This window comes from Eretmochelys imbricata, chromosome 7 (genome assembly GCF_965152235.1).
Source record: "Eretmochelys imbricata isolate rEreImb1 chromosome 7, rEreImb1.hap1, whole genome shotgun sequence".
Taxonomy (NCBI): domain Eukaryota; kingdom Metazoa; phylum Chordata; order Testudines; family Cheloniidae; genus Eretmochelys; species Eretmochelys imbricata.
In genome coordinates, this window is record NC_135578.1 from 40,320,611 (window position 1) to 40,346,673 (window position 26,063).

Here is a 26,063-nt window from a genome sequence, read left to right on the forward strand (position 1 = left end):
ATACATAGGTAAAACAACTTTGTTAATTAGCTACAGTATATTTTGTGACTACAGGAAGACAAGCTTGATAAAAAAAAATCACACAAAGCACATTTCAGTATACACTTCATAAAATTTCATTCAGATCTAGATAGTGCAGAAAATGATTATCTTTTTCTTTTAAAAAGTCAAAGCAACAAACCATAGTGATTTTCCATCCAAAATGCCAACAGCCCATAGTCTTGTAATTAATAAGGAAATAAATGTCTTAATTACTAACTGAAAAGAATCAACACAATATATCACAATATTTCAACACTAGTTTGATCTCCATACACAAAGCCAAATATAACTTATCTTTGAATTGTTATTCATAAACTAAACTGAGTTTCATATAACAACTTTTTAAAAAAAATACTTTAAAGAAGCCATTGCAATACACTGAAACAATGAAATGGCCTCCATCATTGAGTGTTGCACCGAAACAAGTTCAAGCAATTTATTTATTAAAAAAAAAAAAAAACGGGGGGGCGGAGGGGGGAAGAAAACCTGATCATTTCAACTTTGTATTTGAAACAAAGGAAGCCTGGTCACTGCCCTATATATAGGATAACAATGCTACATCCAATGTGTTACATTTTGGCTTCTTTTGTTATTTGCTAGCAGTATCTACATTATTTAACCAAAAAAAAGAAAAAAAAAAAAAGGGCAGGCAAAATCAGAACACGGTTGTAATAAAACATCCAAGGTGCAATATTACAGAAGTTTTCAAAGAGCTGAGCAATTTTTATACTACTTCGGCAGGAAGTGCTTTCTTAATCCTACAAATAGTTAAGGATATTATCTACAGGTTTGTAAACAAATTACATTCTTTTTTTTTTAGGACATAAATAAGTTAAAATAGTCAGAGCAATTTGAGCAGAAACAAGGCAACATGCCAACAAAGAAACTTTATATATAACTATATAGATAGATAGATATATACATATATATAGTTAATTATGTATATATTTCTATGTATATATCTCTCTATATAATCTCATAAATGTTTATTAAGTTTCTCTGTCCAACTGGTGCAAATCTACTGTGCAAGTTAAGCTTTGCAACTTCAAAACCATTATTTAAATTAATCTATACAACTGAATCCATGCCACACAAGCATTTCAAAAAACTCACAGACCAGTGAATTGGATAAATAGCCTCAGAAAAAAGTCCTCTGCATTTACTGCTTAAAAAAAGAGAGAGAGAGCGAGCCAGTGAGCATGAGAGAGAGCGGGGTGGGGGCTGGAAGTGCACCGTACATTCATGCAGGAGGGTTCTTTGTTTTTGTTTTTCTGCAAGGGAGCAAAAAGGGGTATGTAAATCAGCCATTCATTCTTTCCCCAAAACCACTGTGATCAGCAATCCATTCACTTGTCACAAAGTGAGTAAGAGTTCAAACAGCTTCTCAGCCAGCACAGTTTTTTATATATCTATCTATCTATCTATATATATACTTCTGTCGCTGTTTTATTTATTTATTTTTTGCAGTGAACTTTCAGCTAAAGTGATGTCTCCAGGCTATGTATTGGGCTTCCTGGACTAGAAGAGGTAGCTGATTTACTTGTGTCAGTTGTAAGATTTATTCCACTGTCGATAGCACTGTTGTTTTTGTTCAGCGAAGACGGTGGGCTAGAGTTTTGCTTGAGAGCAGGGTCTTCTTCTAGGTCTGTGTCATCGATGAGTGGGATGTGGGGTTGGGAATCTTCTATCCTAAATTCAGGATGAGTCATAAAGTTGTGAATGGAGGTTCTAGATTCTGGTTTTTCTAACCCTTCATAGAGAGAGCTACGGAATGCCTTCACGACGCGGATCTGAGAGGAAAAAGAGGAAAGAGATGTCAGAGGTAACAACCTTTAGAGAACACTGCCAGAGAATACTTTTTGAAAAATGTAGCATATGGTTAGGGCAGTGCAGGCAGCTGAAGTCCATAGTCTCTGGATGTTATATGCATAAACAAGTGGCTCAGTTTTGTGCATTTAGAGTGTCTGTACAAACTGCAATATTAAAACAAATTGAGTTTAAAGCCATCAAAGAACTGATGGGAAGCACCGGTTAAAGAAAGCGAACGTCCACTCATGTGGTACATCCCTAGTAAAAGACAAGCCATGTTAATTTTAATGCAAATGTAGAACCATGCATGTTGATAGTTTTGCAGTGAGTAAGTAGAAAGGCTTTTTTTTTTTTAAAAAAAAGTCTCATTTGTATCGTAAAAAACCCAACATATAACATATCACACTTCACAAAGGGGAAAGCACAAAACACAGTCAGATCGGTACGTATGAGACACACACACACACATACACACACACAAAGAGGAGCCAAATGTACAAACAGGAAAAAAAATGTTTTCAAAGCAAAAGCAAAATGAAGGCAGCCACGAGCACAAAAAGCCAAGCAGACAAAATACTAGGCAAACCCATGCTACCACAAAGTGGGGACACAGTTACCACACAAACACAGATAACTGGCACACAACGACGACACTTGGAAGCCTGGATAATGTGAACACAGAATTGTTGATCCAACTTTTTTTTTCCCTTCATGCATATGTGAAGTAAACACTCGAGTATAGACCCACTGTTTTAGCCATTTAATTTTTTTTTTACTATATAAAGACCTTCTACAAAATAATGTATTGATTGTTGGGTTGCATAGAATAGCAAGTTCTTTCTTTTTCTGTGTCTCAGTTGCAAATATCCTTCATAAGGTTAAATTCTGAAAGCTGTACATTTTATGCCATGTCTGCAGTCCTTAAATTATGTCAGCTTATTATGCTAAGATGACTATTATTTTTAGCCCCCATCAGTAAGAAGACAGGTGAAAGAAAGCAACTAACATCAGCAACTAGGCTTTCACAGCAGCAGTGCTGCTAGTAGGAACTGACGGAGCAAAAGGAGAGAGCATTGCTGGGAGGGGGGGGCAGTCAGTGTTCTGTGTTTGGGGTGGGGAAGAGGAGGAAGCTAACAATAGCCTGTTGACCAATCCATCGGGTCAGAAAAGAAGTGAAGGGTTGCACTACATGTTATTAGTGAGAAAACACAACTTTTGAGGGGAAAAGTCAAAGGAAAAAACAGAATGGCAAAAATATGAACTGTAGGCAATGTTTTATGACTAAGTATGAGTTCTAATTTTTTCACTCATCCCTTAATTTATCAGTGAATTTTTAGTGTTTATTAGAGTGAGAGACCAATGGCACAGGCAGAAAAGGTGTAGGCAGGCATTTTGAAAGCTTCTCCAGGTAAGTTTGAAATGTACTGGGTGATACACATGCATATTACTGCTCTATGTTTGATTACCCATTAGTGGCTGGCCTACAAAGTAGTTATAGATAAACTTTAGAGTTTTCTTCTAGCTGGCAGAGGCCTGTGTCATAGAAGTGGAATGGTTCAGTCAACATACTGGTGTGATTTAGCTGGTAGTATCTATCTAGGTTCTTATACTATCAACCATCAGCGAGCCTGCCTGAGTTTCAAAGCTTCAGCCAGTGGCTTATAAATGTGTGGCAGTACTGGAGAAAGATCGGACAGATTTAGAGGCTGATTTGGATTTGCTTTCTCCTATCTTTTTTCCTGGTTTATGCCCTCCAAAATAATCATTTATCACATATCTAAACTCTTATCAATAGCATGGGGGTGATGGACTGCAAGTAGATAGCCCCCAGTCAGTCCACACACCACTCCCTACTTAGCCAAAGGCATATGGTAACTGCAGGGAAACAAGCACAAAATAGAATGTTAATGTGATCATCTCCTCGCTATGGCTGTGCGTTTTAGAAGGGAGGGAGGGAGGGAAATAGACTGGCAGAGTAGCACAGAATAGCCTGAGCAGTTCTGGGGTGCAGGAAGAGCCAGCCCTCCAAGAGACTGTTGGGGTGCAGGAGAAAAGCAGAGCTTCAGGAGGAAGTGTGGCTAACTTGGTCTCTATGTAGGATATTACAACCTCATTACATCTGCCAACAGACAATACCTAGAATTTGACCTGCACAGTCCCTGATATTAGAGATGTGGGCTTTATTTGAGCAGAATCCTCTTGAATTGTGCCATGGTACTTGATGGATTTATAATATGCACAAATGGAGACTAGGCTAAGAAACACATTTGCACTCATAACTTAAGATAGGATTTGAACTACATTTCCAGATCAGAAAAGCTGGTATGCTAGTTCCCTAAGTTATCTCAGTCTTTGTACCCTTTTCTAAAGTGCAAAGCTGAATGCAAAACCACCACAGACCAACAATAATTTACAACATATTTCTTATGGTAATCTATAAAGTGGGAGTCTGGTAAAAATCTTCATTTGAGAAATTTTTAAGCATGCCTACTGTACACTGAGTTCATAAGGTAATATTTATTTTCAAAAATGCTGTTTCTTTCATATTTTCTTGATAAGATACTTTAGCCGAATAAAAAAAAATCTTTTTATCACTTAGTTATGGCAGCTTTCTCCACCTTATCTATTGGTGTGAAAAATTCACTTTCATTCTCTTGAACATAGTTCATTCTAATCTAGTAGATTTAGCTTCTAGTGTGTCAAGTGGATTTTTTTAAAATGCGAATTAAATTTTTATGTAAACAAAAGTAATCCAAGATTATGCTTGAATTGACCCGGCCGGCAACCTTTATTCGGGCAAAGGTGTTACTGCAGTCACAGTAATCTGTACTCAAGTCTTTACAGGTTAGCAAAGAAGGAACAGATTTTAAAACTTCAGAACTCATATTTAGGTCTTTAACTAGGCAAAACTCCGGCTATGGTCAGTGGGAGTTCTGCCCAAGTAAGGACTGCAGGATTGGCCCAAACAGAATACTGTGTGTGTAGATAAAATTATTGAGCACAGTTTTAAACTGGAGAGGATTCAGAGAAGAGCCACAAGAATGATTAAATGATTAGAAAACATGGTCTATAGTAATAGACTCACAAAGTTCAATCTATTTAGTTTAACAAAGAGAAGGTTAAGGGGTGACTTGATTACAGTCTGTAGGTACATATGTGGGGAACAAACATTTAATAAAGGGCTCTTCAGTCTAGTAGAGAAAGGTATAGAATGATCCAATGGCTGGAAGCTGAAGCTAGATACATTCAGACTGGAAATAAGATGTACATTTTTAAAAGTCAGAGTAATGAACCATTGGAACAATTTGCCAAGCATCGTGATGGATTCTTCATCACGGGCAATTTTAAAAAGCAAGATTGGATATGCTCTAGGAACTATTTGAGGAAGTTCTATGGCTTGTTATACATGAGGTCAGACTGGATGTTCACAATGGGCCCTTCTGGTCTTGGAATCTGTGAAACAGAATGTGTCCAATCTGCATTCCATACCAAGGCTTTGATCTCAATGGGTGTTTTGCCTGAGTGTGAGAACTGTAGGATTAAATTTAGTATTTGAAAATCACCACCTCTTTTACTGCCTGTCAAGACCCAAGTTCAGAGTTCAGTGCTAACCCAGCTATGATTGATCTAACACCCACAATATTTCTGAAATGCAGTTCCCTGCTCAACTTCAGGTAGTAACATGAACATCAGCATCAGAAGAAACACAAAACACTCAACTCAGGTCTTGGCATGTTTTTGTAACTCAGATATTTGAGTGAAACCCATCAAAGAGGTGTTGAGGCACAAATACAAAAGAATTCTCTGATAAACATTCCACATAAAATATACATTTTAAAAATACTGTTCTCTTCTGAAAGTGACTTGGCATCTTGTGGTTCTGTGTGTCTTCCCCAGTGACTTCTCATTTACTCTTTTTAGAAGTAGAATTTTTTTTTCTGACTGCAGCCCTCACAACCAGTAAAAGATTCTGCAGTAGAAATGTAATTCAAAATCCCATTAGTACATGTGAGGCACAATAGAACCCTGCTGATTATCCCAGAGCTATACTGACTCTGGTGCTAGCAAGAGAAAAAATATTTTTAATATTGAAGTCATTGAAAAAAAATCTGAATACACACAGGGGGTGGGTCTGCTGAGCTCATAGGCGCCATTGTAATTGCACTTCCATTTAAACTAGCACTAAGCTAATTAAAATGTGTTGTTTACAATAATATGGTCCCAATTCAACAAAGCTCTTAAGCATGTGCTTAACTTTAAAAATTTGAGTAGTCCCATCAGAGTAATGCTTAAAGACAGGCACATGTTTAAGTGCTTTGCTGAATCAGAGCCCATGTGTAAATACTGTCTATAATTGTATAACATTTTATTCCTTTAAGTTTAGCATTACACTACAGAGCTCTATACAAGCTTGCTTTCATTGTGCAATGTGTAAAAGCTGGTGACACATCTGCTGTGGATATCTTGGTATGTTATGAGCTACGTAGAATTCATGTCATGATATTTTTTTGTTATGATGCCGACAATGCCAAGGGAAGACAAACAATGAGATACAGCCCTCTTTTCTCACAGTAATGGAGACAACAGAAAAAATGAACTGCTTTTAACAGAAGACTGTGGGGACAACACTTCTTGACATAGCTATAAGTTTCCACTTCTTTCTTCTCTGTAGCTGTAATAAAAAAAAGCTCTTCAGTTTCGTCCCACCCTGAAAGTTAGACTTAAAATACTGCATCAGGCAAGAAAAATAAATGATATACAATTTTTAAATACTACAGATTTTTTCCTCAGAAGAAGAAAAAGATTAAATAGAGGAAATATCACCCCTACGTACAACAGTATAAAGGTGAAATACATAGGACCTGTTTTAAGTTCAACAGGTATAGTACAGTTGGTAGCGCATGGGCTTATACTCGAATGTTTACCCAGCTTCAGATAAGCCAAGTATCTTGAGTTTGGTTCACATTCATTTCAGGCTCAAGGTTAAAGACTCACAACCTCTTTTTATTTCACTCTCTCTTGCTGAACCCTTTTGTCCAGTGATCTCTAGCCCTCTGGGAAAACAAACACATTGAATATTCAGACAGTAGAGAGTAAGATACTGCAAAAGCAAATAAATTCAATTCTACTAAAAGGTCAGTAAGGTGATTAGTATAAAAATGTAAACAAGAGGTCAATTTTGCAAAGAGATGCCAACTCTTAGGGGTACCTGGCAATGTCAAGAATCTGGTTGTGCCAAAGTTACAGTGATGGTGTTTGGTGAAGTACTGTAGCTGGCTTGAAGCTTTGAAACAGAACATGAATCATGTATGGGACCTTTTGTGTGTGTTCTCTTGTGGCTTCTTGCATTTTTAGGTGAGCAAAATCAAAAAGTCCATAAACTGGGATTATGTACGTACTGAAGTCACCTTGTAAATGCTCTGAATAGCATGTTCTGTATTGCATGATGTTGAGATTGTGAAAATTAGAAGCTTCATGAAAATGCAATAACTTTTAAGTGGCAATTTTTATGTTTTTTTTTATTTTTTAAAGAATCAAATGAATACATAGGCTATGGGGTCCATCACCCTCTGTCTCCATGCACATACAGTAACTTAAATTAGAGCTCTTAGAAGTCACATGTGTAGCAGCAAGGTGAGAACAGAACAATGGGTGCACTATTCTAAACACAGAGCGGGCCTGATTCTGATCACACTGATGTTACTCCACTGACATTAATGGTGTGAGACCTGAACCATGACCAGGGTATTTACTTTCTACAGCATCTCATCTTTAACATATCACACAATTGTCAACACAACCCTAACATTTTGAAACTTTTCTAGCAAATATAAACAGGGTTTATATTACAGCTGTCAAATGATCAAGAAAATAATCGCAATTAATTGCAAGATTAAAAATAGTCGCAATTAATCGCAGTTTTAATCACATTGTTAAAAATAATAAAATACCAATTGAAATTTATTATAAATATTTTTGGATATTTTTCTACATTTTCAAGTATATTGATTTCAATTACAATATAGAATACAAAGTGAACAGTGCTCACTTTAGATTATTATTTTTATTACAAATATTAGCACTGTAAAAAATAGTATTTTTCAATTCACCTCATACAAGTAGTGCACTCTCTATCATGAAAGTGCAACTTAAAAATATAGATTTTTTTTTCATATAACTTCACTCAAAACCAAAACAACGTAAAACTTTAGAGCCCACAAGTCAAAGTATGAAGGGGCATATGAATGTTTAGCATATCTGGCACACAAATACCTTGCAACGCCAGCTACAACATGCCATGTGAATGCCTGTTTTCAGGTGACATTGTAAATAAGAAGCAGGCAGCATTATCTTCCATAAATATGAACAAACTTGTTTGCCTCAGTGATTGGCTGAACAAGCAGTAGGACTAAGTGGACTTGTATGAATATATGTGTATTATTATACATTTAAACTGATATTCTGTTATTGTTTAAACTCGATTAATCATGAGTATTTTTATCTAGTTAATTTCTTTTGCATTAGTTCCATGCATTAACTGTGATTTAACTTTCTACATTATGGGCCCAAACCTACAGATGTTGACTTCAGTGGAACTTCTGTAACTAGATAAGTTGAGCAGGATTTGGCTGTATATTTAGTTTTTCAACCTAAATAGTTTCACCGTAGGGGAACCACAGAGGGCCAGCTTCTGATCTCAGGTAAACAAGTGTAAATCTGCAGTAACTTTGTTGGAGTCGGTAGAGTACCCCCTCATCTTATAGTAGTACAACTGAGATCAAACCTGGCATCATCTTTTCCAATAACTAGTTTTTCAAAGGTAAGAAGAATGCATGTAAAGTCAGTAAAATCACAAGAAATACCTTACACAGGGTGGATTCTAGAATTCTGCAACATTTACAGACAAGCTTTGAGATTTTAATTCATTTTAAAATCTAATTCTGCTTATTCTATAAGTCATGTTTGCTTTACTCATCTCAATAGCCTTTATATAATTAGCCCTGTAGAAATCAAAGGGACTACTTGTCTAAGGCTGGCAATCTCGTTGAACTCAGGAGTTAAGTGAGCAGGACTTGGTCCACTATCTGAATATGATTTGATACTGATGGCTAATCTCATTTAATTTAAAGTTAGAAGGTCTTGATGGGGAACATCTCCCTATGTAAACATACTAAAGTTCCATCTATTTTTAGAATATTTTATATTAGATTAAAAATGCACCCACATGTACACACTTCTCTGGCTGCACAGTGTGTGTAATTATAGAAAGCTGTACATGCATGGGACAGGTAAGAACAAAGCTGGAAAATGTTAAAAAAATCACTCTAAACAGGACAGAAGGCCAGATTACTGGTACAAGAGCCATTCTTTATACTACAGATGAAAAACGGCTATGGTAAACTAAAATTAATTTTGTGTCAGAGAAACAAGACTATTTTTAGCACCAAATGCTGGATAAAAAATTTATTTTAGAGTCCACTATATGTAAGTTTCCATTATAACTCCTAATATAGTTTTCATTTTCTCATAGCTCTCCAGAACATTCATCTTTTGGGTCAAAAATGTTGCATGCATGGTGTATATGCCTGTAGATAAATTTTTCTGACAAATATGATCAAAATCTCAGCCATCTTGGAACTATGGGAAAATGACAATTTCCCTCTCTCTCCCATGAGAATAGAGAAATCTAACCCCACTTTTGAACAGAACTGCCATAAAGAACAGCTGAAGGTTGAAACTTGGCATGTACTAGGTCTTAAACTGAAGGCTATTGGCCATTAATTTTCTTTTTGAAAATGTAAAAAACTCCAAAGATATAAGTGATTGAAGATACACTTCTGAGCACATTCAGTGGCCACCTGTTAAGATTTTAATCAGAAGCTAAATAGTTGTGGTTTGTGATCTCATTGTGGATTTTGCCTATCTGACCTTTACAGTTGATAAAGGCCAGTTTTACACTCCCAAGTTTTGCCATCGCAGCTGTCAGTCCAGGGTGTGAACAGGTATGATCTCTGACCAGCATAGCAATGTCAGCAAAAGCCTCTAATATAGATGCAAAACTGTAATTTACATGAGAAATAGTGAAAATATCTCAATGAAATCTACACAGAAAATTATCCAAAACTTCCAAACAAAGACAATAGCCCTAACATAACCACAACCCCAAAAAACTCCCCCAAGTACAGAACCTACTGCACATCGCCTGAGCATACGGTTTTTCTGCAATTTTGCTGCCTTTTACTGTATTTTGCAAGTTCTAAACTTTCATTAAAGAAAATTTTGTTACCTACAGTCATCATGAACAGAAAACCTGTCTCCACTCAGGCAGCAACTTTATGTATCACCTGCCTTATATACATGTTTTTATTTTCTAGGGTTTTTTTAGGTTGGGTTGAGTGGGGTGTGTGTTTATTATGTCTTAAAGGGAAACCGTCAGCTTAGAAATCACACTTCTGTCAGAAGATTTATCTACTAATGATATGAGTAACATACAAGTACTATAATTGAAAAAGATGAGAAAAAAAAACAGCTTGATTAATTTGTGGACAGTTAGATACACTCTTTCCCTCTACAGCTAGTCCCTGCCCTGCCTGGTACAGGTAAAAGGGGGCTTTTCCTGCACCGGCATGGATCTATATGGTCCCTTGTCTCTTCCGGTCACCGGTGTGCGGGGGAGAAATGGGCCAGTGTCCCTGCACTAATGTGGTCTGAAACTGCAGGAAAAAGTCACTCTCTAGCCCTTAAAGGGACACACCTTTTCCAACCAGCCAGCCAACAGCCCCCACCACTTGTGCGGTCATTGTGCGGTCATTGTCTTCAGTGTGACATCGCATGTATTTAAAGTGCTTTGCTGCCTCAGGGCTTTATTCAATTAATTATTTTGTTTTCCCAAAGTAACAGGCAGTAAGAAAATTGAAATGTTACTGTAAAACCACGCAAACTGGCAAGGGGCTCAGGGAAAGGGTGATACCTGAACTTAATATAACTTCTTAAAATTGACTAGATTTCCAATTGATAGTATGTCATATATTACTATTCATAGTATATAATCTATAGTATAAAAATGCATGTAAAGTTTGGAACATGGCCATGTTAATGCTGCAGATAGAACCTTAGCTTGTACATTTCTTTCCTATTTGCAATTTCAAATATGCAAACATTGTGATTCATTTAAATACCTGTTTGTGGGGTTTTCAGGGGTGGTGGTGTTTGTTTCTGTTTGCATTGTTATATAAAAGAAAAGGCTTTATCTCCATCTTAGATTCAGGTTGGTTGGAATACGTACCCAAGCTATATTATTGTCTCAAGCTAAGATCAAGAGAGTAAGACACTGGTACTATTGGCCTTATCTCTTAATTAATACTAAAACATTGTGATAACTAAACAGTATCAGCATAATTTGACATCCTGAGAACCAAAATAAAGTATTTTCCTATAAGATTACTTTTAATGAAAGTACTTTATAACAACTGAAATATTCTTATGTTCCCATATCTATGAGAGGTTGAAAACCCACCCAAGTTCTGACTTGGAAATGCATCTCACAAAGTACTCTGGATGTGGCAATATCTGTCTGATCTGAGGTAATATAAGTAATTATATATCATCAATGAAATAATACATAGCTAAGTGCTAACAGATAAAAATCTCTCTCTATATATTAGAGCATCACAAATAGCATGCACTATATATGGAATCATTTCCATGTGTTTTCTTGCTAGTATGACTCCCCTGTGTATTTTAGAGTACACAAGCTATTATATACCACCATTCAGGCATTTTTAATATGCACAGTCAATTCTGAATGGCTCTTATATTACAGACTTCAAGCCACACACATATAAAATTGGATATGTAATTTTCCCTCCTATCTATGTAGTCTAATAGATTGGCTATTATTGGCCACTATATGAAAAATGGGGAAGCGAGTAATCCTACAGTTGGGTGGTGAGGATTAATAAGTAGTTGTTCAGAGCTTTAATAAGTAAAGCACTGTATAAATGCTTAGTAGTATTAGATCTGCCATATGGTTCCTGATATAACCTATGTTGTCATGCTTAAATTTTCAAGGAGTGACTTTAGATTTCTAAATTTTGGGGACCCCAAAATGACATCTCTAAAGGATCTGATTTCCAGCGAGTGCTTTAAGGCATCTCAAGTTGGCCACCCAAAATCACCAGTAACATTTTAAAATGTAGACCTAAATGCCATGATAAATTGAGCCGCATTAATGGATGAATGGTCAGCCCACTGCTACAACTTCAATACATTTATGTTAAACAGGTGTTTTTACACTCCCAAGGAACTTAACATGTGTCATCCTTACTGAATGTCTCACAAAACATTCTCAAAGAGATTCCCAGAAATTAAAAAAATTGGAAGTTCATATAAAAATAAACAAATTACCCCCAATATAAAAGTAAGTACTGGGTATTAAGCCTCTCTCAGACTCATTTAAGCCTTTTATAAAGCTGTATCTACAGAACACCCGTAAACATTCCAGTGTCTTAGATGGTTAAAATATGTTACTTCTCAGAGACTGAGGTAGCATTTATCCAACCAAAGGAAGAAAGGATTTATTATTTAATTATTTATCTTTTAATTTAGCCTAGGTAGTCAGTGTGATGAAGGTCAGTCCTGGAACATCGCACTAAGAACCAAGAGATTGGGGGCCTACAAGAAAAAGCGAGCAAAACATAGGGAGTGCGCTGTGGGGGGTACACCTTCCTGCTGAACGTTGGTCTGATTCTCTTTGATCTTTTGTGCTTTTTTTTTTTTTTTAATTTTATTGAGCCTGAATATGAGAGGGCTTCTGCAAGGGGGGACAGGGGCATCCCAAGTGCAAATTTGCATAAAAAAAGTGATTGGGCTTCATGAAGAAAAAATAGCTTTATCCAGTTGCTGAAACTAGCTAATGATTCTGCACATAAGGCTTTTCATAACCAATACCTAACCGGAGTGCTTCACAAGCAGCACCATCTAAAATGACTAAAATATTATTTTAAAAAGCTATTGTAAACAGATACCCTAATTCAGTAATAAAGCCTTTGCAGTCTACACAAACTAGTATCTGAAGACCAGACTCTAGTTGCTCTCTGATATGCAGATGCACATCCACAGTTACCTTGAAATATCAGCTACTCTGTGTTATTTTTTCAAATGAATACAAAGCTAGCTTCATGGCCCTGGAGACTAACGTACTCTATTTATTCACAGAATGGGTACAATTCAGACAATGACAGTCTAAGCTTCTCCATGCTGCCCTGGCAAGGTACCTCAAGCATGTCCTGATGAGACCCATCTGTAGGTGCAAGGGTGTGTGTGAGAATTTAGACTCCCTGCCATTCAACCAATGCTGACTTCATTGGATTGATTGTTTGAGACCACTGACTATAAGGTGCTGTTGAAACATTTGTGACCCACAGCAGGATAGCTTTATAGTGGCTCTTCTTCTATTTGCCTGAAAGGACCTAGAGGGCTATTAAAGGAAATTGTTCATCCAATGAGAAGGTTCTTGTATTCTGTTCCCCATCCTGTTCAACATGGATACCCATTGGTTAGGGAGGTTAGTAACTAGACCCTGGATGAGGCACCTTCAGTGTGTTGGCAATATCCATCTCTACTGCAGATACAGTGAAACAGATGACCATCTGTTTGAATAGAGCTAGCAGGCTAAAGCTCAATGAAGATGAGACATTGGGCTGGGAGAAGCAACTGCAGAAATTGACAAAACTACATCTTCACCCAAGTAAGGGTGCTGCCATTTGTGACACACGTTTGAAATGTAGGAAGTAATTTACCCCAAAATCAGCTACTGCATACCAGGGTAGCAGTCTCAGCCAACAAACACTCCTTTTTATCTGAGTGTTGTGAGGCAACTATTCCTTTTGGACGCAGATCTTGCTGCACTTCTCCATGCCCCTGTCACTTCAAGATTAGGCAACTAATCCACTCTATGTGTTGAGACCACTCAGAAATTGAAGCTGGTGTAGAATGTGGCTGCCTATTTACTGAGAGCACATTCGATCTTGTGCTGCACTCTCCATAGGTTACGCTGAGCTTCTGGGTGAAATCAAGTTGCTAGTTTTGACCTTTCAAAGCCTTAAACGCTTACCTAAGATTGCATCACTCCTATATTACTACAAATGAGATCACCAGAGGCACTCAAGTTTGAACCCTTTTATAAATAATGGGGGAGGGTTTTTTGTTGTTTTTTTTTTTTCCTGTGGAGGCCCATGGCTTTGGAATTTACTTCCCTCTTTGGTCTGCCAGCATGTAGATTTATTAAATATTCAGACATGCTGCTAGGCCCAACTTTTCTCTCAGGCTTTCAGGAAGAAGACTGACAAAGGGGGATTTTAAAAATATTTCTTTGGAGGTTTATTTTCTATTCAGAACACTGCAGGAATGGAGCTTTAATGCAGGATGAGACTAATTTTAAGCACTGTAAGGGCAACCAGACTATGTGATGGGTGCCTATTGCATGTGGTTGTAAATATAGGAAAAAGCCAGAGTGACAGTACCAGCTTGTAAGGGTGGGGTTTGGTTCACATGGAAAGCTGCTCTTCACTAAGAAATGGACTGAGAATGTCACGGAATTAATTTGTAAAATAAGCATTGATGTGCACCTGGATTGATGTGCACCTGACAGTAGAATCGTTCCCTAAATATTTAAATATGCTTTTTAATGCTTGCTACAATATAAAATGTAGCTTAACACACTTTCTCTTTAAGCAGAAGAGCTGTAATCATGTTTGTTAACATGAGGCAACAACAGAACGATTTTAAGGAAACCTTTTGTAATACACATAAATACATCAAACGTGATGAGGAAATATGTTAGAGAAAAAATTCACTGTTAGAGAAATCTATGTTTACTGCATAGTGGGTGACCAGAAACTGGTATCCTACTGATCTGAATTCGGACCTGTAATAAAAAGGTCAAAGAAGTGTATCTACAGTATACAAAGTAATTCAGCTATAAAGGTGTTTTGGTGGTGGAGTTGTGTGTGGGTTTTTGCTTTGTTTTGCATTAGTTGATAAGTGGAAAAAGGGCAATATAGATAAGTCCTGAATGACTAGTAGGTGAGTTGGCATCTCTGTAGATCTGATGCATTAAGAATACACACTCACGCCCAGCCGCAGCAGCAGATGTGCTGGTAGGAGAGGAAAGAGCATTGGATAACGATACGTGACTAGGGCTAGAAATATTGGTTACATCCTGGTTCTGGCTTGTGACGGAGGACTGTCTCCTTAGAGCCCCCTGAAAGGAAGTGCCACTCTTGAAAGTATTGACTACCTCGATCTGCAATGGAGGAAAGAATGAGACAAGTTGCTTAAGGAATGGACACAGGTGCACAACTGACAGGAATAATAATTAAAAAAAATACTCAACCATGCAACCATAATGAATCAAAGTCACGAGTGTTCCTTTTAACAAGTGGAAATAAATATGGCCAAATTCTTTCCTGGGGTAGATTGAAGCAGCTCCATGGAGCTCAGGGAAACTGCACCAGTTTACACTAATGCAGGATTTGGACCATAATTTTTGAAATTTAAACCATCCTACATATATGTACACACCAATTGATATACACGGATGACATTGGTCAGTAACACTTAGTCCTGCCTTGAGTGAAGGAGACTGGACTAGATGACTTCTCGAGGTCCCTTCCAGTCCTATGATTTTATAATAATAATCTCCATCTTTTCTATTGAGAATAAATATTACTTGATTACTGCCATCTAGATTTTCTTCCAGAGGGGAAACAAAATTCAGTCACCCAACTCTCTAGTAAAAAGAAATACTAAAAACGATTCAAAATAAGAGGATTTGCTTTTTCAGTTTAGAAATTTCAAGGCTGCAAACATAGTAGCTCAATATAATTACAAGAAGCTTTGATATTAATTCTGAATTGTATTATTATTATTAATGAAGGATCATATAAATTAGGCACAATTGTACAGAATTACTGTATTTTGTAATTGCTGATTAGAAAATAATTCTCTGAAGCAGAATGTTTTTATTTTTGGTGCAGAGCAGATAGGAATTATTCAGAAAATAAAGCTAAGTTGCTTTTGAACTAATAGTTATTTGTGTTTCAGATTGCAATGTTGTATTTTAAATTACAGGGAAATATAGACATGTTCCCATATGCCCTGCAATACTGCCTGTCAATATTACACATTGTAGGTTTTATGAATACTCTTATTGTTGGCCTCAGAGGACATGTTTAACATTTTATACAATTGAATTTTCCTTTTCCCTCATGTTTTATATTAGAATACAACTGCTTTTAGATGAAATCTGGTAACAAATACAGTCTTGTACTTTGCAAGCATTTGTGTCATTAATATAGAGAAGTTTGCATTAAGGAACTTCCTAATTAGTTTAACCTACAAAAGAGTGAGCTCTGAGTTTAGAGGGTCTAAACTCCCTCTGACAGCTGATGATAATGAATGATGAATATTAGAGACAAAGCCCTTTTAGGGATAATGCACCAAATTCTCCTTTCAGTTACACCAGTATAACCACAATGCAATGGGGTAGTATTAGTATACATGAAAAGAGAATTCATCCCATCACTTCTTTAAAGATGCTGTCATCCCTGGTTTTATATTCCTGAGTCTCCAATTTCTGGTGACTCCCAAAGCTAGAGTCATGACACCTGCTCCCCCGCACACATTGGCATGTGTTTTGTCAGCCAGTTTTCAGAAAAAAGTGTTGTTGTTTTAAATCTCATTTTAACATGCAGCATTTTATTTTTGCCATTTGCTGATAAAATATCTACAAGATCATTTTAACCAAAAGTAACTCATTCTGATGTTCTTCTTCCTGTGCAGAGAGAACTCAATGATTTAGGTAAATCAATAAAACCATTGTAAAAACAGAATTATAAACAAAAAACTATTGTATTTTTTTCAAACTCAAAGAATAAACCCATTTTCACTTCGAAGAACAAAAAATATCATTGACACTGGAATCCTGATTTCTTGCATGGCCTTAGTAGGCCACACAACGAAGGGTATCATTATTCTAGCTCAGTAACATAAGTTGCTAGTAATAATGTCACCATTTGAAAACACATGGTCATAGAAGTGGACCTAAAATTGTAAAGAAAGCCCTGAGATATCACACCAATGAATACAACTATGCCTCCTCAGCTACAATACGTTTCAGATTCCCCATCATTTAAAGAGTGAGGACGGAACTTCAAAACAGTACATCCAAAACCAAACAGCAAGCATTTTCCTTTTAACTGGAGAGAGCTAGATTAATCAGCCAGGATGGTAATGGTGCATCTTTACTGATTAGATATCTGCTATGAATCTGGATGCAAGTCCTCGTTGTTTTTCAGAGTCAGAAGTATTAAAATGGTATGGTTAGTCTACAATACCAATTTTAGGAATATGCACATTGCTGCATATTTGCTGAAATAGTTTTACCCTCTTCAGCTCGCTTAGGGAGATAGTTGTTTATTTATGGTTTCTAGTGTCACTTTTTACAAGTGGTTTTCGGATGGACGTTCCATAAATAAACATACAGATCTTATGTAATACAGAGGAATAAAGGTTTTTGGGGGAATATCATTGTGTTACACGTGCAGCACAATATGCATTGAAAATTTCCATATGCAAATAACAACCAGTTGATATGGTCACTGACCCATTGTTTTCCCATATGAATCTGTGTAATAGAGCTAGCCAGGTGTTAGCATGGAATTAAAATATATAAACTTTCTATTAGTTCTTAAAAACTCTGCATTAAGCAAACACAAATCAAGGCATTTTGCTGTGCATATTTGCTTCTGCAGGCAGATTCTGGATTGTAAGCCTGATACAAATAGCAAAGTTATAGAATAGGGCATCAGGTGAACCAGTAAGTGGAGAAGGGCTGTGAGTGAGTCATTAGCTACAGTACAGATTGGCATATGAAAACCAATCTATGGCTCAAAACAACATTAATCACACATTAAGGAACACTAAATTACTTACCTGAAATGTTCATTCTCCAAAGGCAGAATTAAATACAGATCCTGGCTTTCCATGTTGTGACCCAGGGTCATGGAGCACTCTCCAACAGAGACAATTCAAAAGGCTTTTAAGACTCCCTACTAACAGCACCAAGTGTATGCCATTGGGGAAGATATCAATGGTAAATTCTAAACCTTCAGACGCCAGTTTCTTTAAACATGCCTGCAACGAGCCTACATAATAAGCCGAAAAGAAGATCTCCAATATAAACACAGGTGGAAAGATGAGGGCAGATCTGTATTTAATATTGTCTCCAGAGAACAAGAATTACAGGTATGTAATTTGCTCTTTCTCCTAAGGAAAGTAACTAAATACAGATCTCTTTTTGTTGAATCTACCGACAGGAACATCTAACAGATGACTACCCCTGCAGAATTCCAAAGGCTGACATACGTGGTCATGTCCTGCCTGAAGTTAATAAGGACTACATGAAATGCAAAACAGGGAGGAATTTGGTCCAGAATGCCTATGACAAAAAAGAGGAAACAACCAAGAATGAAAAGTTACTGTTAAAAAAGTTAGTATGTTTTCTATCAAGATGCAAAATACTCGACATTGTTAGAGCAAATGAAAACGGTAAAGAAGAGAAAGGTAAGCGTAAGTCATGTCACTTTTATATTGTCTTATTTTGTATCCATTCAGTGTTCTCTTTTTAAAACTGAATTCACAAGAGTTGTCTTTGTGAGCTGCACACAATAAAAATATTAAAAAAGCAGGCTGAAAGACTTCCACTCTGGAACAGCCCTCACAGGACTGATAAGCCAAGCTTTTGTGTTCTTATATTTACAATGGAGTACCTTTTCAGCATGGGGATTTAAGCTGGGATGCTGTCATGAATGTTAATGGGTCTCAGGTAGCTGCATCTCTCTGCCAATCAGTGCGTATGGAATTTTGCATAATAAAAGAACATTTTGGCCTTTATGTAGTTACTTTAAGATAATTTCTCTGAGCCTAGCTACCATATCTTTTTACACAAAAGACTTCCCCATAGCTTTCCAGAGAGCTAAATAAATAACAAGGACAGTGTTTATATTGTACATCGTTCCTAGAGACATCCACTGTCCAAATGTCAAAATAATAATAATAAAAAAGACAGCTAGGTAATCTAAGAGCTTTATTCTGCCTTGAATAAGAACAATCCTGTAGGTTCTACTCAAGTTAGGACCTTGTACATTTCTGAATTTCTAGTTTATGTTTGGTATAAAATGCTCTGATGGAATGACGTAAGATGAGTTGGGCAAACTTATTTTGCTTAAATTTCAAAACCACTTGGAAAGTTTGACTTTCATGCTGCTGGATTTGCATTGGACCAAGGAGAAACTGAAAAAAAAAAACACACCCAGAAAATAAGAGAAGAAGTCTAATAAAAAATGATGTATACATGTCTTATTCATATCTGTAATGGCATCTACTTGTTCCAAAATAAGCTTTTTCAAGGGTGGGTTGAACTCTCCTATCTTTAATGTGTAGCAGAGGATCCCCTCTAACTAGAAAAATTTGGATTTTTTTAATGTTTTATTTATTTATTCCTGTGGCAATCACCATAGCATATGAGCATTTTTACACTTGATTGACATTTAGCCTCAAAATGGCCTTGTTTGGAAGAAAAGTATTACTGTATCACCCCTAGAAAAATAAACATTGACTTGACTTATGAGACAGGAAAAAATGGTATAGACTCCCAGCTTTGGGAATCTGAAAAATAGTTTTAGAGGTTTGGAAAACCTCAGAATCCACAATTTTTGTCCATCCTTAAGTGTGGAAGAACTACTGAAGAATTTCTCATAAATTATGTTTTAATTATATTTTTTATCTGACTTGACCTGGATTTTCTACCCTGCAATTTGTCTGAAGACAGACTATTTTAGCTTTTAGGAGGTCATTAAGGCTGCTTCTGCTGTCTGATCAGTCCTGTTTTAACTACATCAGTTTGTTAGAATTAAGATTTCCTGCACTCACAAGAGTTGTAAAAGACTCTGCAAAAATATTGCTGAATTATTGATATAGGTGAAAAAAACCTGTTTTTATGGAAGTTCATATTACTACCTTTTCTTTATGAAATCTTATGTAGCTACAGTGGGTCACTTATGAGAGCTTATATGGTATTCATTTTATGATCCAACTACCCCATTAGGAGACTATATCCATTCACAGATAAGTATACCAATACAAAGGCTAAAAAGCTTAGTGAACATAAGTAGTGAAGACAAGATCAAGTGCACATAGCCAGACTCCTTAACTTAGATTCTTCCTTTCTTTTAAAACAAATTATTTCAGATCTTTGCAAGTATGAACTAGAGATGCCCCTGATTTTTCGGTATGAGGAAGCAACAGTAAAATCGTTTCCCTTTTGCCCAGGTTTGAATGCTCTATTTTTAGAGAAAGAAATATCTTAGCACTGATGTCTCTAACATGAGTTTGGATGAATATTCTTTGGAGCGATGCAAAGATGTCTGACAGTTATCTGGAAAAAAAACTGGATTCATGGTGAACCTTCTTGGGACTTATAAAGCTTTGTTTGTGCATGTGATGTGATTACCTGTCCAGTAACGACTGAACAGAAAATAACCAAAACTTTAATTCACATTGAACACAGAACAAGTGTCAGATGGTGGAAAGTGGCCTAGTCCAGATTTGAACCAGCAATCTAGTGGTGAAAGATTCTACATCCAATTCCCAATCTCACTGCCATCCTCTTTATATATAAAAGGAGTAGATGCTCTACCTTCTTCTTCTGCATCTCCAGAAGTGCATTAGACATCGGAGGATTCCTGCAAATCCTCCAGCTCCACAAGGATGCTAGAGACATCCTCATCTTCTTCCATCAACTCTTCTTTAGATGGCTTCCTGGGAAATGCAGTACAAGCGTATGAATTCATTTGGATGGGGCACAAAAACTTGGTGCATCAAAATGCACCAAATTCAAGGTAATAGAGGCCAACAATTGGTCTTGCACTAATTTGACCTGCATAGTGAAATGAGAAACTCTCCAAGGGACATCTTGTGATTGCATTTTGAGCCCTTTTTAAAATGTGTTGGCCCATTTCCTTTCTCCAATATCATTCCACAGATGTCAAATAAACGTGAAATCAGAGTCACTGAATAAACAAAATAAGGGGGAGGGGAAAAAATCACAAAAACCTACTGGTAGAAAAGGAAACAATATATCCTACCAAAGATAGTTCTACAACTAAGAATAGAAAAGATACAAAGTAGATGGGGGTTAGCAAGGAAACACAATTAATGTTTATTTTGTTTTAAATAGGGAACAAGAAGAATAATTTATCCATGGATTATGAAGGCAAAGATATATAGAACTACAAGATACCTCTCAAACTAGAAGGGGAACTGAAAGGGTGTAATTTGCTTTTTGATGTTGTTTACACTCACCACAACCAGAAAGACATCCTGACAGAAATGCCAACAGACAACACTCCTCCTACAGCCACCAGGAAGAAAATAATGCAAGTTTAGAGAATAACTCTTGCAATCGATAGTTCTCACCTGGGCACACGTTTGTCACTCTTATCTGCAGGGTCCTTGTAACAGTTTGGATTTTCTCTCTTGATGAGTGCTCCTGAGTCAAGGTACTCTGGACACAGAATCCCAAGGCTGGGGATCTGTATTTAATTACTTATCTTGGGAGATTTGGGATTTAATCTGACCCTTAAATCTATGTAGCACCTTTATGCCACCTTTATTTTTCTGTTTTCCCACAACAGCAACACAATAGTGTCACTGCAGAGACCTGATGCACCAGACATTACTCCTTGCATCTACTAATTCCCTACTTCCTAAAAATTTTTTTAAAAAAATGTATCTTTCTTCAGAAAGGTTTGTTAATGTTTAAAATGGAGAAAGGGGAAAACACTGTCATAACATAAAGCAAATATCTACATTTCAAAAAGCTCAACAAAAGCATCTCAGATGAAAATTCCATTTAAGACCCCTTAAACTAGAAAAAAGTGTTCTTAATTATTTGCATATTTCCCTTTAAAGCCCTGTATAAACTAACCAATCTGATATAATGGGGATCACATACTTGTCTTTTCAAAGCTGCTCTCTGTTGTTGCTGAGACTATGTTAACATGCTATTTTGTTGCAATGAAAATGGCCATGTATGTTGTTAAGAAAAAAATATGGATCCTTACTTAAGACAAATGTTATTTACTTGTGGCCATGTTATTTAGTAAATTGATCTACTTCGCATATTTAGGGTGTCAGTATACATATAAACTTAATTTTCTCTATGTACAGAAGTAATTTTCATGTATATTTTTGCATATTTAGTGAAATATTTCTAAAATACGTAAATGATATATTAAAGTTCATAAATAACAGTAAATAAACAAATACATCTCAACTTTTTGATGGATGTTTTAACTTCCTGTTACTTAAAATAACTACAGGATCACATTTTTCGTGAGTGACAGGCAAAGCTGTACATTCCAATTCAGCTAAAAATACATGTCTGAATGTTCTGATGCAAAAAAGATTTTAAGTTTTTGCTGAGCAGAAAGGGGATTTATTTTTTATCAGAATCAAACCTTGTACTTTACCAATGTCACAATCAATTTAAGTTGTTTTATTATTACAGAAGTAGAGGTCACAAACAAAAATCGGAATCAGTGAAAAGCCTACATTTTCCAACAAAATAAAGCATTTTTTAAAAAAGAATTTGCATAACATTTTTGCTCACTAATATAACAGTTAAAATTCTAAAATAGGAGTATTTTACTTTCTTTGTCAGTTGCTATACCTGTGAAATAGAAAATTCATATCAGCTCTCAGTCTTCAAGGAAACCCATTCTTAGGTCTCTAATTTTATTCATATATTACTGTTTTGCAACTAAACCGTTTTGAGTTTCTCTGATTTACTATTTTATGAATTCTTGATTAGGAAATGGAAATGTAGTTACTGGGGTACCTTCCTTTCCATCCCACACATTCTGTATATGGCTCTACTTTGTGATATTATCTTGTCTGAATGGAAAATCCAGTATATAGTTTTCCAGAGATTCTACATCTGTCCTTTTAACATACCTGAGTTTGGATTCTGTTGAGCCCTCTGAACCAGAGAATTTGTCCACGTCGAAGTTCTCTCTCTGCATGGTCAATTTCTTCAACATCTTCATTCATGTCTTCTTCAGGTACTTCCTCTTTTTCAGTGAGCCGCCCTGCTTCCTTTAAAAATTTTAGCCTACTTGTTGGGATGGTTGCAATGACCTGAAAAATCACGTAACAAAAGGGTACTGAAAATTTAAGCCGTATTAATCAGTGATATTATTATAATCTACTCACTGCAATGAAAAATTTTTCAGTAAGACTTGTAATCCTCCAGGAATGCCAGGTAAACATGTTTATAATAGTGCTTTATATTTATATAACTCCCTGTATATGGCTCCCTGCAGTACCAGTCATAGAAGCTCCAACTCCTCTGTTTCAGCTCCTTTAAAGAATACTTGAAAAGCTTGAAAATAAGTAATCCTACAGAGTTAAATGTCAAACCCATTTAGAATGAAAGTGCGTCAGTGTTTGTGCTCTGTTCCTGTTTCAGTAGGAGCTGATTAAGTACTAGAGGTTGAGATGCATGAAAAACAGGGCCTCCCTGAGAAGGGAAAAAAAATCATAACTAGGACAATCCTTTGCAGATGCCAAACTTTAGTCTAAAGGTGGGATGCCTTTGCTGTGGGAAGCTTTGGCAGCTGAGAAGGTTGCTGACTGGATGAAGAAGGGCATCTCAAGTTTGTGACTATGACCTCCCCATCCAGAGATCTGTTGCAGGGTCCAGTTCTTCTTTGCTGCTGGATCCTGGGACTCCAGACTCAGTTTCTGGGTACTGTGGCATGCAATGCTGCCAAGGACATATCAAACCACAGTGTATGCCTAGCTGAATAGGATCTTAAAATGGAAGTACCAAAGCCACACAACTGGACTTGTATAATCGTTCTTTAAAGGAAGGAAATTGCCAGAGATCTGGGCACTTGAGAAATGGGATGAGGTAGAGGCAAAGAGTAGTAGGAAGGTGGGGAATGGAACAAAATGTTTGTGGGGGTGCCCTCAGCAGGTTTGGGTGTGGCAGTGGTAGGGAGAGCTGGGATGGATATGGAATGGAGATGATGAATGCTTTCAGGAGGGACCTTGCTGGAGATGTTCCTGAACTGAATGATCTACAACTTTAAAGTCAGAGTTAAAAAAGAAATGTGAGGTTGAACTTATTTCTTTTAGGAGTCAGTTTTCCAACCCCTGACTAGACAAACTTGATCTCCCTAATTTCAAGCCCAGGTGAATGTTGCTGGTTTAAAAAGTTTGACATGAACTTGAAAATTAACAAAGTGGCTGTGAAATAGTGAGCACTCTGCAGCAGTGGGGAGAGAGAAAGTGAGTGACACGCAGGATCACTGAGATACTTACTGATTCATTTGGCCTCTCTAGGAGTTGAGCCACCATAACTTAACAGCTTTCAAAAAGTTACAGTACTCCTGTGCTAAATGGATTGTATGGGTTTCATTAAAACTGAAAAGGACGAAGTGATATTTGGCCTAGCAAGACTGCATCGTATGTATAGTGACAACACTGCTGTATTCTGTAGTGACTCTGTATGACAGGTCTACAGATACTTCAGGGCCCAGTGAGTGTCTCCTCTCAGCTGGGATGACACACTCTGCCCATGCTTTGTTTTATTTTTCAATTTGGCAGATACCCACCGAGCCAGCTCACTGCAGTGTCAGGTCCAGGCCAGTAGAGGTGGATTCAGGAAACAAATACCATTTCCCAGGAAACTATGAATTTAACAGTTAGAGCCAAGATTTTCAAAAGTAACTAGTGATTTTGGGAGCCCAACTTGAGACACCTTAAAGGGGCCAAACATTCAGAAAATGCAGAGCACTCACCTTTTGAAAGTAGGGCCCTTTCAAAGTGTCTCAAGTTGGTCTCCCAAAAACTGAAGCACTTGGTCTAAACTCCCAAACCACAAATCCTGACTGGATGTGGTAGATACCTGTGGGCCGGGGGGAGTTCCTGAAGACTGGGGTGAAGCAAAGGGAAACACACGTGTTTTATGCTGAACCTGAATTAAACAGGGCAGGTGAGAACGGACTTCTCTAGGGGATGTGGTGAGAGCCAAAAAGCTTCCCATTAAAAGGTTGCAGGGAGAGAGGAGAAGCCTTGTCACAGGTCAAAAGAGCTTGGTATCTATTAAATAAATTATGCATTCATTTTGTTTGTAATAGTCTGTTTACTGGTTGCCCAATAGCGCTGTTGTGTTTCTGCGCTTGCTTTTTTTGTTTTCCCTTCACACATCTGACACAATAAACTGGTAATCTGCTCAGCGAACAAATCAGTGGGCTAAAATCAGTACAGTTTTACAGATATTGAAGTTTTAACTCTACAAGTTTAAGTGCCTAGCCATTTATAGTGACCTCTGCAAACACTCTCAACGTTGAGTGTAAATCAGACAATTGTTAATCAATCTTCAAAGGGTTATGTTGTAATCTGTGTAACAATGCACACAGAACAAAATACAGAAGCAACCCACTGCCCTCTTTTAAATGTTTTAAACCACAAATCAGAACTGAGTGGTTTAATAAATGGCATAATCACCACCACTTTTTTCCCAAAATGAAGATTTTCCAAGATGCTGAGGACAAGTCCTTTCTTAATAATTGCCATTCAACTGACATTCAGATTTTCCCAACAACTGTGATTCAGTGCCTCCTGGGGGTAATTTCATCAGCAAGATCAAGTAACGATGGCACTCAGCTATGATTGCCAGAAGGCATCTGCTGACACCAGATTGAGTTCTTTTCTTCAAAAATACTTGTGGCCACACTGCCCAAGGTGTCTTGCTTAATTTTTTTTTTCAGAATATGGTAGTCATCCAACCCAGAAGCTCTATGTCCATGAAGACAGTTCAGCCAGAATCACTTTAATGGGTGTCACAATTAATTAACTAATTGCAAGGGCAATTTTCCTCTCTCTGCTGGAACTCATGCCCTTCTCTGGATAATGATAAGTCATCCCTGCCTATGATTTATTTTTATTCCAGAGACAGTAAGATACTCTTGGGGACTTTTGTTTGTTTGGGAGGAGGCGAGCTTTGGAATGCATCAGATTAAACCAACTGGCTGATATTTACAAAATATTTTTAGAAGGAAAATGCTCTTGCTTCTCCCTTC

The 26,063-nt window shown here is 37.0% G+C and overlaps 1 protein-coding gene across 4 annotated transcripts in view; it reads right to left on the reverse strand.

Annotated features, from left to right (window-relative positions):
• Positions 1–1,520: 1,520 nt before the first annotated feature.
• ATP2B2 (ATPase plasma membrane Ca2+ transporting 2) overlaps positions 1,521–26,063 on the reverse strand; it is a 330,044-nt gene continuing 305,501 nt past the window's right edge. For all 4 annotated transcript variants that reach the window (XM_077821231.1, XM_077821230.1, XM_077821229.1 and 1 more), the window contains 2 exons: positions 22,930–23,112; positions 1,521–1,832 (listed from right to left, as the gene is read on the reverse strand). In XM_077821231.1, coding sequence (XP_077677357.1) covers positions 1,521–1,832; positions 22,930–23,112 — 495 coding nt within the window. The remainder of the gene's footprint in view (positions 1,833–22,929; positions 23,113–26,063) is intronic.